Source organism: Bos javanicus, chromosome 5 (genome assembly GCF_032452875.1).
Source record: "Bos javanicus breed banteng chromosome 5, ARS-OSU_banteng_1.0, whole genome shotgun sequence".
In the NCBI taxonomy this organism is placed as follows: Eukaryota; Metazoa; Chordata; class Mammalia; order Artiodactyla; family Bovidae; genus Bos; species Bos javanicus.
In genome coordinates this window covers 39,716,022-39,732,417 of record NC_083872.1, presented here as the reverse complement: position 1 = coordinate 39,732,417, position 16,396 = coordinate 39,716,022, and the positions used below count along the sequence as shown (strand labels likewise).

General features: G+C 39.9%; 1 protein-coding gene across 2 annotated transcripts in view; it reads left to right on the top strand.

The window, feature by feature from the left end:
• PDZRN4 (PDZ domain containing ring finger 4) overlaps positions 1–16,396 on the top strand; it is a 428,685-nt gene that overhangs the window by 348,161 nt on the left and 64,128 nt on the right. For both annotated transcript variants that reach the window (XM_061416434.1, XM_061416435.1), the window contains 2 exons: positions 4,044–4,300; positions 7,752–7,854. In XM_061416434.1, the coding sequence (XP_061272418.1) occupies positions 4,044–4,300; positions 7,752–7,854 (360 nt within the window). The remainder of the gene's footprint in view (positions 1–4,043; positions 4,301–7,751; positions 7,855–16,396) is intronic.

Below are 16,396 nucleotides of genomic sequence, written 5' to 3'. Positions count from 1 at the left end.
TAAACTCTTCTTTTTTTTCTGTTTTGAAAGGCATAACTTACGGTGACCTTTTGATAGGCTAACAGTATGTTGATGAACTTCAAGTGAAGTGAAAAAAAGAGTATTTCGTATCATCAGCGCTTACATTTTCTAAGGGATCACATGGGGCAGTATACTGAGCCTTTAAAGGTCATAGACTTCTTTACTTTGAGAGATATTAAATAGCTTATGAAAATAGGGGTCAGCTGCATGATAACCAGAAGAAAAGAGCATTCCCAATAGGGAAGTAAGATATTTGAGATTATATTGACTGTCCTTTTTTAAGATTGTATTCATTGTCCATAAAGCAAAAAATTAATTTTGCATATAAATGCCATGGTTGTAAATGAATGAATGTACAGGTCTTAGAATCAATAGCTATTGATCTTGCTGTATGAATGCTAATATTGTCTGCATATACTAAGTATTATGATAAGAACTAATAATTTCACAGGCTAAAATACTCTCCAGTAATTTTTTGTTTCTGCAATTTTTTTATACTTTTCTGAACTTAGCAAAAATGATTTTACTTCACTTATAGGAGCATAAGATAAATAATCTTTATCATTAAGGAACTTACTTTTTAAAATTATTATTTCTTTGAAGATCACTAAAACAAGTAAGAAACAAAGGAGTCTCAAGACTAGATTGTAGGCAGGGTACTGAGCCACCTTGGGGAAGAAATAGAATAATGGCATTTCTTCACTATTTAATAACATACAATTTATGCATTAGTAGGATTTCATGTGGGCTTCCTCTGGAGAAGGAAATGGCAACCCACTCCAATATTCTTGCCTAGAGAATCCTGTGGACAGAGGAGCCTGGTGAGCTGCTGTCTATAGGGTCGCACAGAGTCTGACACGACTGAGTCAACTTAGCATGCATGCATGCATTGGAGAAGGAAATGGCAACCCACTCCAGTGTTTTGCCTGGAAAATCCCAGGGATGGAGGAGGCTGATGGGCTGCCGTCTGTAGCGTCACACAGAGTCGGACACGACTGAAGTGACTTAGCAGCAGCAGCAGCAGCATGTGGGCTTCCCAGGCGGTGCTAGTGGCAAAGAACCTACTGTCAACGCAGAAGACATAAGGGATGAGGGTTCGATCCCTGGGTTAGGAAGATTCTCTGGAAGAGGGCATGGCAACCCACACCAGTATTCTTGCCTGGCGAATACCATGGACAGAGGAACCCGGCAGGCTATGGTCCAGAGAGTCACAAAGAGTTGGACATGACTGAAATGACTTAGCACACACACATGCAGGATTTCATGTATGACTGGAAGAAACCATGGCCACAAATTATTTTCCCTTTACCTTCAGATAATGTTTAAAGTTCCTTCAAAAAGAACACTTTCATTCTGCCATTGTTAGGAATTACTCTAGATACAATGCTTATAGGAAAAGATAGCATTATTGACATTGTTCCAGTAGGTTTTAAATACCTGATAATAGATTATGACCAAGAGTTCTTTTCAGAGAGGTAAAGGTATGAAATCTTGCACAAATGAATATTCACTCAGTTGAAGGGACACCATGAAGCAGGAAATATGTGGATAAAAGGGCAATTCTTCCATATCACGTAGATTATGACGGAACAGTCTCTCTACCACTGGATCATCTTCCATAATTCTGGAGTTAGTAAACACTGACCATAAGAAGAGACAGAGGATGATGGTCTTCAACACAAAAAGCCAGATTTCAGTTTGTACTTTTCCACCCTGGAACTTCTCTTACCATTTGCTGACTACAGGTCTTCAGGAGTAGTGTCCTCTCCAGAGTGCCTGTCATCTGAAAGTGCTAAAAGAATGAGTGCCAGTTAGTAGATGTACTGTGTTCATATTGCCCCATATGCCCAAAGTTATCAAGCCATTCCAAAGTTATACCAGTGAAAAGTCAGTGGTAATGTTCTAGTTCATGGAGAAAATTAATGACTATGCACATTGGTAGGTAAACACCCAAATCTCCAACTGAAGTTTCTTACTAGTTATTCAGGAACTGTACTGGGTCATATGGTGCTGGTGAGGAAACTTAATTGCTCAATTTCTGAAGGCACATTAACTTTTTCAGGGTCAATTGAGTAAATTAGCTCATCCAGGTCATTAAGCCTATCTCTACATGACATGATAATTTCCACCTAGCACTGTATCATTTACCCCACATTCGCTCTGAGCATGCACATATTCTTTCTCTACTTGGAGAAAGTGTGCTCATTTGAATGTCAGCAATCTTTTGCTGGCTGCAACTCAGTGATTGCCTTTGTGTCTTTTGAAGGCTTCCAGGGATCTCTAAAGATTTGCTGGTGCAGCAATGGCACTGAACTGAACTGAACTGAACTGGACGGCACCCCACTCCAGTACTCTTGCCTGGAAACTCCCATGGGCGGAGGAGCCTGGTGGGCTGCAGTCCATGGGATCGCTAAGAGTCGGGCATGACTGAGCGACTTCACTTTCACTTTTCACTTTCATGCATCGGAGAAGGAAATGGCAACCCACTCCAGTATTCTTGCCTGGATAATCCCAGGGACGGGGGAGCCTGGTGGGCTGCCGTCTATGGGGTCGCATAGAGTCGGACACGACTGAAGCGACTTAGCAGCAGCAGCAGCAGCAGCAGCTATTAGAGCCTCACCAGCAGATGAGTGGTTTAGTTGTCCAGAAATGGTATAATTTCAGGGGTTTTGAGCACAGTACTGTACTCCAAAGTATCTCTTCCTATTTGAAAAAGCCAACATTATTGGTTCATTTGGGTGGGAGTTTTGACTTTCTTTTAGGATTCAATAGCTGTTTATGAAAACACAACTTCCACTAAGAGGCTATGTTATTAGAACCCAAGTTAGGGGAATAAATTGATGACAATTTGAGAGCAGTCTCTGTACTACCTCTCAAGAGGGTAATCAGAAAAGTCTGTGGGTGTTTTGGGCACCACAAAGGTGGGGAAACATCACTGGCCCTTAAAAAGCAGGCATGAGAGAGTGTCACTTAAAGAAAAATTTTTATCCCTCAAATGCCAATGGTTGGCCCAACTGAGAAGCAGTGATGGAAGGAAAGGGCAAACACCCCCTCTTCCTCTGTTATGTCCAGGCTACATTGGAGAGTCATAAATTGGTATAGATGAATACAGGTGAGGAGGCAAAGGGACATGGCATACTCTCTCAGAGGTGTTTTAGAGCAGTGCTCCTTTCTTGTACATGTAAATCAGCAGGAATCTTGTTAAAATGCCAGTTCTCATTTAGCAGGTCTGGGGTATGGCCAGGGATTCTGCATTTCTAATCTCTTATGCTGCTGGTTCACAAACCATACTGTGAATGGCAAGGACTTAGAATAACATGCACATGAGCAGTAACATGGTCTTGGATAAAAATGATGAGTATAAAATAAATCTGACAGAAATTATAGTGCAAGTCAGTATGACTAATTAAGGGCCTCTCTGGTGACTCAGTGGTAAAGAATCCACCTGTCAACGCAACAGACGTGGGTTCGATTCCTGGATCGGACGATCCTGGAGAAGAAAATGGCAACCCACTCCAGTATTTTTGCTTGGGAAATCCCATGGCCAGAAGAGCCTGGCAGGCTACAGTCCATGGGGTTGCAAGAGTCAGACATGGCTTAGAGACCAAACAACCACAAGACTAATTAAATATTGAAAATTCCACCAAAAGATTGATAGATCATTTTTTTTAAAAGATATACTTACCATTTCTACCTAGCTGAAGATTTTAATCATTTTCTGAGGCTTATGTTTTGAGGCTTATGGTTTGAGGCTTATGGTTTTGAGGCTTATGGTTTGAAATCTTTACTAATAATTCTGATGGTGTGCTTTGTAAAGATATAAGAAATAACTGTTTTCCTAGTTTCCATCACTTTCTCCTGTTGGTGAATAGTTCAGTAAATGTCAATGTCTGATTAAGTATTCCTTCACAAAATTCATAGCAGAGCTTGTTTAAACCTCCCCTGCCCACCTTTTATTAATCTATCATGACAGTCTCTCTGTTCTTTCCTCTGAGGTGAGCAATGCCCTTTCATGTTTGCAGGTCAATGGGAAGGATCTCTCAAAGGCTACCCATGAAGAGGCAGTGGAAGCTTTTCGAAATGCCAAGGAGCCTATCGTGGTCCAGGTGCTAAGGCGAACACCTCTCAGTAAACCAGCCTACGGGACAGCCCCAGAAGTGCGACTCATGAATGCCAGCACTCAGACGGACATCACCTTTGAACATATAATGGCCCTGGCCAAACTTAGGCCACCCACGCCTCCAGTGCCCGACATCTGTCCATTTCTGCTCTCAGACAGGTATTTTTCTGTCTTTTATACTAGAGCCTTATCTGTTGTCATTTGTCATTGAAAGTAGATGTTGGAAAGAATCAGGCACCGTAGCAAGTTGACAGTTACAGAGACAAGCTCTCAGTTCTGTTTGGAAAATATCTGTGATTGTGTCTCCATACAATTAGTGCTCAGTTGTCTTGCTCCTCCCTTTCCTGACCCACATAATTGTTTCAGCTTAGGAATCCTACTTGCTGAGATGCAGTGAGAAAGTCTGGCTCTGATTAGTTCATCTTCATAGTTTCAGTCATCACAAACCTCGCACAGCTCACAAGCACAGGTCAGGGAAATAGATTTTCTCACTGAAGTTGCCAAAAACCTTATTAAGACAGACCTAGAAGCAGCATGTTGGCACTCTGTCCTCCTTTGTGGGTTGCCTTGCTCTCGTTCGCTTTTTTTTTTTTTTTCTCTCTTCTTTGAAGAAGCTAGGAAATTCACTTTATTAAGGTGCAATTCTCTGCAGGAAGCAATTACCCGATATATTGAGATGTAAACCAAAGGTCCTGGCTGTCTGAGAGGAAGTATATAGAGCTACAAAATAAAGAACTATTAAACGAATATTTCTTCCTAGTTTTTACCTGAGTTAAAGGCTGTTACAGCTATTTTACTCAAATAATCCTACCTGTGCCATTTTGGAAGTCTGTTTGGCCCCACACATTTTTTTCTGTGAGTTTTTAAGCAAATATTCAAAAATGATTGAGAGCTTGTTACATAAGAGCAGAACTCTCTGTTGGCTTCATTTTCATTGCCTGTTGCAATCCATGTTCCATTTAGTAAAATGTAGACCTGGTCATGACACCTGCCTGCCCTTTAGTGTCTTCTATTAAGTCCATCTCAGTGATTCACATATGTGCATTAAAGTCACTTGGGAACTTTGAAAAGCAGAATAAATGCAGTGCCTGGCTCAGTCCTACCTTAGGCCAAAATATAGGCATTCGAACTTTTCAGAAATCTCCCTAAGCAATTTTTTTTTTAATTTTATTTTATTTTTAAACTTTACATAATTGTATTAGTTTTGCCAAATATCAAAATGAATCCGCCACAGGTATACATGTGTTCCCCATCCTGAACCCTCCTCCCTCCTCCCTCCCCATACCATCCCTCTGGGTCGTCCCAGTGCACTAGCCCCAAGCATCCAGTATCGTGCATCGAACCTGGACTGGTGGGCACCATGTGCACCACTTCTTGAAACCTTATGTTTCTAGGTGGGCAGGGCCTCTGTCTGTCTGACCTATGATTCTAGTCATGTATCCCTTATTTATTAAATAGCCCCTTGTGTCAGGCACTAGAACTCGGTCCTGGGCAGAAAACTGGTAACAAAAACAAAGCCACTACCTCCTGGAGCTTATATTCTAGAAGGGAAATGAAAAACACACAAACAAAAGAACAAATAATATTCATTTGTACAGCCTGATGCAGAGTAGCCATCCAACAAATACATTCTTGAATGAATAATAGTTAACATTTACTAGCTAACTTAACATGTTTTAGATAATATTCCTCATAAAAGTCTCCTGAGTGAGCACATTACATTATTACCATGCCCATGTCACAGATGAGGAAAAAATGTTAAGGAATTTGTCAAGGTCACACAAAAGGAAGTGATAGGCTCAGGCTTCTGAACCTAAGGCATTTGACCCCTTGGTAGGTGCTCTCATAGCTTCTCTATTTTCCCCTTAATTATCACACTGTATTAAAATCCCCACTTTGCTGCTCTACCCAATTAATAGGACAATAATTGGGTTTTGTGCCCAACCAATTTCCAGCGATTGGCATAGGGCCTGGCATCTTGTAGATACTCAGTAAATGCTTACTCAAGTATCAGGAAGGTGTCCTTCACAGCAGGCCTCCTTTTTCAATAATTCAAGGACCAAGAAAACACATCAGCTGCTCCAAACAGCAGGTTATGATGTTTAAGCAGTGGGAATGGGCTTCTCAAAACCAGTCCAGGGTTAAGCTCTTAGACCAGCGAGCAAGATGCTGCCTGCACTGCTTTTGCTATTTGGGCCCAAATTAGAGAACAGTAAGAAGAGTCTGGTAGAGTATTTACACTGATCCTGTGAGGTACCAGGATGGATCTTTCCGGCTTTTCAGCTGTTAATAGATAAGGGGACTAATTTATACTACAAAGTTCATTTTTGTCGTAGTGTTCAAAATGGACTTAGAGACCTTTCCTGAAGGCACCTTGGTTAATTTCACATAGGCTTCTTTCACTGACTTAGAAATTCTCGTAGAGAACCTCATGCCCTTTGCTGCTAAACTATGCTTAGCTTTCACATTGGGCTTCCCAGGTCGTGCCAGTGGTAAAGAATACACCTGCCAATGCAAGAGACGCAAAAGATGTAGGCTCTATTCCTGGGTCATGAAGATCCCTTGGGCGAGGAAGTGACACCTCATTCCAGTATTCTTGCCTAGAAAATTCCATGGGCAGAGGAGCCTGGTGGGCAACAGTCCAAACGGTTACAAAAAGTAGGACACAACCAAGCAACTGAGCCACACACACACACACACACAGCTTCATATTGTATAATGTATACATCATGGCATATAGTAATTTGAAAGCACTACTATGAATTATTTAAAACATTTCCCAAAAGTTAATGGATACATAAAAGTCATACACAGTGTCCTGGAACCCCTTCATTTCCTTTACTTTATCAGTTCTCTGTCCCAAGATGTTTTCTAAAAGGATTATGAAACTCTATGGTTTATAGGGGTTTCCAGTGAGTTATCACCGTGAACATTCTTTAGTGTTTGTGTATGTGGGTTATGAGGGAGAATGAGGAAGAAAGTCTCAAGAAATGGAGGCAATGTGAGTACAATTTACAGACTGAAAAATACAATCCCCACTTCACTCCCACATCTGTGGATTCTGCATTTAAGAATTCAACTAACTTCAGACTTGATTTTTTGATCCATGGTTAATTGAAAAAAAATACAGAACCCATGCATTCAGAAGACTGACTGTATGAGCTTTTAAAATCAAATTTAAGAAACAGTTTGAGGCTGTAATTATGAAATTGGTAGTACTTTATTACAAAATACCCACCTTTGGGCAGACTGCAGTCTCAAAAGCCACACACCCATCTATGTATCAAGTCCACTGGATGGAATGGAAGGCAGCCAGAGTATCAATATGGCACCATTGCCAGGATAGAGGGCACATCTGCCCCTTCACAAAATGAAGCTCTGACAATGAGCCATTATCTTGGTATTCTCTCAGAAAATCAAATTGATGGATTTCATATAAAGGGAGAAAGAAAAGCAATTGTTCTTTCTGAGCTGTAGTTCATTTAAAGGCTAGATCACTATAGGTCTTATTGGTGAGCAGAGAAAACTAAAGTGAAATCCTAATGTCTTTTTTTAATCTTGAGAACAACCCTTTTGATCCATTTCTATCATATTGCTACATTCCCCACAGCTGCCATTCTCTCCATCCGATGGAGCATGAATTTTATGAGGACAATGAGTATCTTTCCAGCTTGCCTGCTGATCCAGACAGAACAGAGGACTTTGAATATGAGGTAAGATCATTTTCACACCACTTTACACTTTTCCATGAAGTTATGGTTGAGGGGTTTTGCATAACAAAGAAAAAATTAATTTATTACTATGAGACATATTTTATCTATTATATATCTAAGCTAAGAGCTTTTAAATATTTGTTTCAGCTATTTGGTGTCTAGTATTTTATGTGTATTGGAAAACATTTTGATAATATAAACCTGAAAATAATTTGCTCACATTTTTGTTGCTTTGTATAAATAGTATTATGGAAGCTACATTTTTTTTCTTCTTTTTGTAATATAAGAGAATTTCAAGTAGAGTTTGGAAAGGAAATTATATTTAAAACCAAGACTATGTTTACTATTTTTATTCATTCTGTAGTACTTTTATTTTAATTGATAAACTAAATTTTATATTATTTGTATTCCCCTTCACAAACTCAATATTCTTTTTATTTATGACTTCCCTATTGGCTTAGACGGTAAAGTGTCTGTCTACAAAGTGGGAGACCTGGGTTCGATCCCTGAGTCAGGAAGATCCCCTGGAGAAGGAAATGGCACTCCACTCCAGTACTCTTGCCTGGAAAATCCCATGGACAGAGGAGCCTGGTAGGCTACAGTCCATGGGGTCGCAAAGAGTCAGACATGACTGAACAACTTCACTTCAAAAACTCAATATTCTTTTTATTTATGACTCAAGTACTTTAAAGAATATTTCCCTGACTTTCTAGAAAGAGAGATGACCTCATGTCCTTTGTTGTTAAACCATGTTTAACCTTTACATAGTACATGTTAGACTGTGTGTACTATGATATGAAATAATTTCCAAAACCTGTCTATTAATTACTTAAAAGTTTGCACAAAAGTTAAAGGGTTCATCCTAATATTTCCTCAGTTTCTGCAGTCCATGAATCTTTGAAAGGTTTCAGACTACTCTGACATTTGGAAATAAAGTAGATTGAGGGCATAAAGAAGCTTTGGTAAACAGCAAAGAAGTCATGATTATCTGCCCTTTTAATGCTTTAGATGATGTCATACAAGTTCAGCAAAATGTTCTCTTCCATTTTACAACCAGGAAATCCTGAAATCTCTTCCCTTAGGAGGATCTGAAATTAAATAAGGCCAATTCAGTGAAGCTCACCTAAAGCAAATAGACATTTATTTGAAAGCTCCCTCCAAAAGTCATTGCTGGGGATTACAGAAATCATTATTTCTTTTCAGCCAGAATTTGGAAGAGTGTGCAATGATACCCAATATCTGAGTAAATGGTTTTGTCATTTTTGTTCACATTAATTACTTATCCCCCTTCTCCATTAATTTGATTGAAAAGTTTTATAAATCCTCAAGTACTGATATACACTGAAATATCCATTAAGTTTTGCCTATTCATGCAAAATAAATTACAAAGTTGAGTCACTTATCCAAATAATTCAAGATTAAACGATGTCTTTCTTTCAGTTAATTAATTGCTTTGGGTTTGGGGGATGGAATTATCTAGATCACTTCAACTTTTTATTTAGTTTGTGCCTTAAACCTTTATTAAAATACATCTGTGTGCTAGGGAAGGGTATGGGAGAGAGACTTGCTTAGGCTAAGCAGAGTCACAGTAAAAATTATTTTCAATAATTAGCATGTCATTGACTATTACAATACAGTCAGATTCTCTAGTGCTTACTCTAGCTGAACCACATCCTCTTTTCCAACCAATGTCAACGCCTAATAGAGGCCAGCATCGGTGTGATGACAGTGGTAAATGCTCAGACAGGTCTTCTGTAGCCTGTAATCTGAACTAATCACAGAATCCTAGTCATTACTTGGCTGTCAGCTGTGATTCTCTTGCCAAAGGCACCTTTCTGAGTTATTGAAATAAAGAATGTTCCAGTGAAATTTAAATAAGGAATAAGTTACTGTGACAGGCTTCGGTCAGGAGGAAGGGTACAGTTGAGAATATCTGCATGGCTAATGGGGGAGTGGAGGCACTGGGGAAGACCCAAGGATAATGGACCAACTTTAGAAGAGAGTGATTCTACTCTATACCTCACAGTGTGTTACACTAACATGGCAGAGTGTCACACACCATCCCTCTTGATTGCGTCAGATGGGACTGTGAGACCTAGTGAGCCCACTGCTATCACCAGAGCTGACTGTGCTCGCCACATTAAGTGGGGGGAGATTTAGAAATGCTGCCTTTACATGCTATTACACTTAGAAGCAGACTGGTCAAGTGTTTCTGTGACTAGCTCAGATGATCCCAGCTTCTCCAGAAACTCTGTTAATAACCCAGAAGTTGGGGGGATGCAGAGAATGCCATGGTCCTTCAAGAAGGACCAGTTTTATGCCACTCAGAGAGTATTATGGGAACCTGAGGTCTAATGGTCAAACAGAGGACTTCATCTCAGAAAGAGATACTCATTCCTCTTCAGCTTAAAAATGAAAACACATTGATAGGCAATTGGGAAAGTAGAGATATGACTCCTTTTCATCTGTTTTTGTTCAGTTGTACCATAAATATTTAATGAGCAGTTAAAAAAGATGCCAGGTTTTTATCTAGGTTTTTATTTAGGATTGATAAAGCCTTTACTCCAGTGGAGCTTAACCTTTAGGGGACAGAGATGGGCAGAAAACAAGTGAAGATGCATTATATCAGATGGTGATTAAGTCCTCGTGGAGAACAAGCAGTTTGGGTAACAGAGGAAGGAAATGCATGGTTTTGGGATGAGGTGTTGCTCTCTCATACAGGTGGTCAGGGAGGGCTGCTCTCTTAAGAGACCTGAAGAGAACAGCCGTGTGGATTCTGAGAGAGCAGCCTTCCAGATAGAACAGAGGACAAGCATGGATACGAAGGGCCAAAAGCAGGACCACTCCTGGATGTGCCCAGGTACAGCAGAGGCCAGTGTGCTCTGGGGACCGGGCAAAGGGGTTAGACAGGCAGCAGTATGAGGCAAACTCAGAATGAGTAGGGGCATATCTTGAGGGACCTTTGGCTTTTACAATGAGATGCAAAGTTGCTGAAGGAGAGCCTGGCCGGGTTCTGCAGTCCTCACAGGATCCCTCTGATGCTGGAATGAGCTTGAAGGTGGGCAAGCAGTCTCCAGCCTACCAGTGAGAGGAAAAAGGGGGAATGGGACCTGGCTGATGACAGAGGCGGTGGTAAGATACGGTCTGGAAGGCAGCATTCACCCTGCCCTGAGGCTCTGCCTGTGTCCGTGCTTCCACATCTTGTCTTCTAGCTTTAATAGTCTGTGCTCTGGGGGGCTTTCTTCTTCTGACTTTCTAAAAGCAAAATATCATAGGCCAGAGTGAAACACAGCTTCTGGCATCCACTGAAACTAGCATAATAAATCTACTCTTAAAAGACAAAGTGTACAGAACTGCATTTCTGAACTTGCTGAAAGCAAACTATGCAATTATTAATATTTAGGCATCTTTTTAAAAGGCCTACTTACTATTGACTCAGTGAACCAAAGCTGATCTATCTTGTGGATACATATTTAGGGACTTTTAGTGTGGGAATTTTTGACCCAATAGACCAAAACAGACCTGAATATCTCTATAAATACACATTTAGGGACTCTCTAACACGCAGATTACTCTATAGAAAGATGGTAACTGCTCCCCTCAGAGCCATGATAGACAGCAAGCACGTCTTTGGAGATACTGTAGTCAGTATGTCAATGCTATGGTGACTCTGGTGGGGTAGGGACCTCTATGAAATTTTAATGACACCCATATCTCACCATGACCTATCACCACTTTCCCCAGGAAAATTATTTGACTGGGTTTTACATTTCCCCTCAGTGCTTCAGAAAAATCTCAGCAGACCAGTCTGTATTAAAAGACTCACAGCTTGAAATTTGATCTTTTTTCAAAAACAATAGCACTGTTTTCTAATTAAAAATGATAAAGGATTTTAATTTTAACTTTGAGGGAAAAAATAAAAACATAAAAATTTACACAATACAGCCTTCATAAGAGTCAGGGTGCTGACTTTCACTGAAATAACACTGAGGATTAAGCACTCTTTTTCTGTATTTTCAACTTTGTTCATTTTTTTCTTTCATAGAGCCAGCTAAAGGTTGAAATAAATCATAAATAGCCTTTAGCAAGTCACAGGCAGATCTCACATCCAGCCTCTACCAGAAATAATTTAAAGGGAAAGGCTTTGAGAAATATAGAGCTCTTTTGTCCAACTCTTAATAGAGATATGTTTGCTGTTGCAGGAGGGCAGAGAAGATGTTGAATTTTCTGCAGCATTTGCAGTCAACTCTCAAAATTCGATGTTGAGAGCGGAAAGTCAGAAAATTAATAAGTGCAGCATTTTGATAGTATAAAATATCATGTTAGACACAACAAGCAAGTAATTTTAGCAACATTTCTAAGCCTGGTGATTTTCATCACTTAGAAATGCTACTTGAAATTGTTGTTATTCCTTGGCCTAAAATAAGCTGAAGAAACATCCAACAGCCTAAGTACTCATAGAGTTGCCCTTGTCTGTACATTGTCATCACTGTGAAAGGGCGTTTAGAAATTTGCTTGGACAGATGGTAAAGAGAGAAAGACAAGTACATGTCAGAGTTCTATATAATGTTACCTGAAAATCCAACTTGGGCTATAAACAAGAAAGAGCATTAAGCATATTAATTAGCTACCTCTTAGCAATTCTTATGCAAAGCGTAAGTAAACCCTTGTGCTCTGCTGAGAAGTGTCATTTTGCAAAATTTATTTCCCAGGTCTGGATCCCTGTGAATATGTGCAGAATATTTGTGAGAATTTAAGTATATAATCTCTCTCTTACATAGTTAAAGAAAAGAGAATTTTGAATCAAAGACATGTTCATTCAAAAAAATAGCTAACAAGAGAATAAGCATTAGTGAGATTTTAATCATATCTTTTTGGGCAGATTCATGATTTGTGAGCCAGCTTTCAGAAAAATGTCCCTAGTGTGCATACGTAAGAGCTATATGTCTCCTTTCTAGTCTGTGAGGGCAGAAGCCTTCTCTGCCTGTTCATCATTGCATCCTATCACCTGTCTCAAATCCGGTACTCAGTATTTGACGAAGGAATATATGAGGGTTCTTACTGCTGTCTCCATGAACCAAACTTTGAGCAGTGCAGTCCCTTTCCACCTTTTGTACAAGGGAATTGGAAAGGAGCTTAAGACCACCATGAAGTTATGACAGATATCCTCTCCCTTTTTAATAGGTATTTGTTCTTTTTTCAAGTTTGTTCTGTTTTACTGAGCTCTCCCTATTTACCTCACCCCCTAGCCCCTGGCAACCATTTTTTCTACACCCCATTTCTGTGTTTGACTTTATTTTGTTTTGTTTCGATTCCACATGAGTGATACCATGCATATTTATTTTTCTCTATCTAATTAATTTAACTTAGCATAATACCAAAATCTATCTATGTCACAAATGAAAGAATTTCCATCTTTCTCATGGCTGAATGATAGTTCATTTTATGCACATACATATATATGTGCATATATATATATATGTATACTACACCTTCTTTATCTGTTCATCTATTGATACATAGTTCGTTTTCATATCTTGGCTATTATAAAGGTATTTGTTCTTTATGTTAGGGGTTCTAATCCTAGTGCCATTTTTGTTTCAGTTAAACCTTTCTAAGGAAAGGGCTAAAACATGGAGAAACAAAAAGAACTATGTAATGAAATAGATTTTTGACTCCATTAAAATTAATTTTTCTAGTCATAATATTATAAATTCATAGAATCTCATATTTGACATGTTCTCTAATCCACTCCTATATCCAGTTTGTAAGTTCTTCAACAAGGGATAGTTAAGCAAGCTTGTAAAACTCCACAGTGGACAGAGAACTGAGAGCCTCCCCAAGTAAACAACTCTGACTCTTACAGTCAGTTCAGTCACTCAGTCATGTCCAACTCCTTGTGACCCCATAAACCACAGCGCACCAGGCCTCCCTGTCTATCACCAACTCCCAGAGTGCACCCAAACCCATGTCCATCGAGCTGGTGATGCCATCCAACCATCTCATTCTCTGTCGTCCCCTTCTCCTCCTGCCCTCAATCTTTCCCAGCATCAGTCTTTTCCAATGAGTCAGCTCTTCACAGCAGGTGGCCAAGTATTGGAGTTTCAGCTTCAACATCCGTCCTTCCAATGAACAGGACTGGTCTCCTTTAGAATGGACTGGTTGGATCTCCTTGCAGTCCAAGGGACTCTCAAGAGTCTTATCCAACACCACAGTTCAAAAACATCAATTCTTCAGTGCTCAGCTTTCCTTATAGTCAAACTCACATCCATACATGACCACTGGAAAAACCATAGCCTTGACTAGACGGATCTTTGTTGACAAAGTAATGTCTCTGCTTTTTAATATGCTATCTAGGTTGGTCATAACTTTCCTTCCAAGGAGTAAGCGTCTTTTAATTTCATGGCTGCAATCACCATCTGCAGTGATTTGGAGCCCCCCAAGATAAACTTAGCCACTGTTTCCACTGTTTCTCCATTTATTTGCCATGAAATGATGGGACCAGATGCCATGATCTTAGTTTTCTTAATGTTGAGTTTTAAGCTAACTTTTTCACTCTCCTCTTTCACTTTCATCAAGAGGCTGTTTATTTCTTCTTCACTTTCTGCCATAAGAGTGGTGTCTTCTGCATATCTGAGGTTATTGATATTTCTCCCGGCAATCTTGATTCCAGCTTGTGCTTCCTCCAGCCCAGCATTTCTCATGATGTACTCTGCATATAAGTTAAATAAGCAGGGTGACAAAATACAGTCTTGCTGCTGCTGCTGCTGCTAAGTCGCTTCAGTCGTGTCTGACTCTGTGCGACCCCATAGATGGCAGCCCACTAGGCTCCTCTGTCCCTGGGATTCTCCAGGCAAGAATACAGGAGTGGGGTGCCATTGCCTTCTCCAATGCATGAAAGTGAAAAGTGAAAGTAAAGTCGCTCAGTCATGTCCGACTCCTAGCAACCTCGTGGACTGCTGCCTACCAGGCTCCTCCGTCCATGGGATTTTCCAGGCAAGAGTACTGGAGTGGGGTGCCATTGCCTTCTCCGATACAGCCTTGACGTACTCCTTTTCCTACTTGGAACCAGTCTGTTGTTCCATGTCCAGTTCTAACTGTTGCTTTCTGACCTACATACAGGTATAGTCTCTGAGAAATGTACTATGAAGTTTGAAAAAGTGATAGCAGGAGTGCGTTTGGGTATAAAACATAACTCATAAACAGACTATATAGTATCCATATGTTGTGTTAGACATCAGGGAAAGAGAAAATAGTGTGCAGTGTGAAAATATAGAATCTTCAGAATTTTTTAATTGACTGGGTGCTTTACAGTTCACCAATCTATTTCCTTCCACTTGTTAGTTCCATTTTAGAATTATTAATAAAATATCTAAAATAACTTCATACCACTTACCTCTTGAGCAATAAAATCATCCATTTAAAAATCATGTTAATAAGTTCATTCTTTGGGGAACTGTATTGAATTGAAAACTAATCTAGATGAAGTGTGAATATATTTTTATTAATTTGAACATTTAAGATAACATGTTGTTCTGCCAGACAGACGTTGGTTCAGTAAGGTATCTAGTAATGAGACTACCATTTTCACTTCAGTTCACCATATCAGTTATATCACATTAAATCCTAATCATGGCAGCCAAACCATCCAGGTGTCATATATTGAGGATTATATGTCCTATATCATGACTGCTTCCTCCTTTGTCTAAGACATTCCTTTATCTCCAGGCTACTTCTTGATCTCCTGGGGCCAGTCTATAGTCTGTAGTCCATCCAATCCCCACTGCCAGACCAGCCCTTCTTAAATGCGCTTCTTATTGGCTCACTCCCCTGTTTGTCATCTTGTAGGGCTCTGTTCCTTGAATTAACTCTAAGATACCCTATGTGGCATTGAAGATCCTTTGTACTCTGTCACTGCTCTATTTTTCCAGACTCTAGTAGTGTGCTTTTCTTTATTTGTGTCTTTACTATGGGCTTTTTCACTCCTGAAACACCTTTCTCACTATCACTTTCCCATCAATGAACTCCCCTATGATATTCCATAAATATTTTTGTCATGATTCCCTGGGCTATAGTGATTTTTGTACTTATATTTTTATTCTAAATGATTTTTATTTTTAATAGAAGTGACCACTCCTAATTATCTTTATATCACCTGGAAAGTCTAGCACATGCCCTGGTTCATGAAGGCCACCCAGTAGCATTTGATGAGTGAACAAAGTATTGACCATTTCTGCTGGTGTTATTCTATGAGCCTGAATACAAATTCAAAGGGATAAATGAAGGAAAGATCAAACCAGTCAATCCTAAAGGAAATTGACCCTGAATATTCAATGGACGGACTGATGCTACAGCTGAAGCTCCAATAATTTTGCCACCTGATGCAAAGGGCCAACTCATTGGAAAAGACCCTGATGCTGGGAAAGATTGAGGGCAGGAGGAGAAGGGGGCAACAGAGGATGAGATGGTTGGATAGTATGACTCCATGGACATGGGTTTGAGCCAATTCATGCAGCCCATGGAGTTGGACACGACTTAGCAA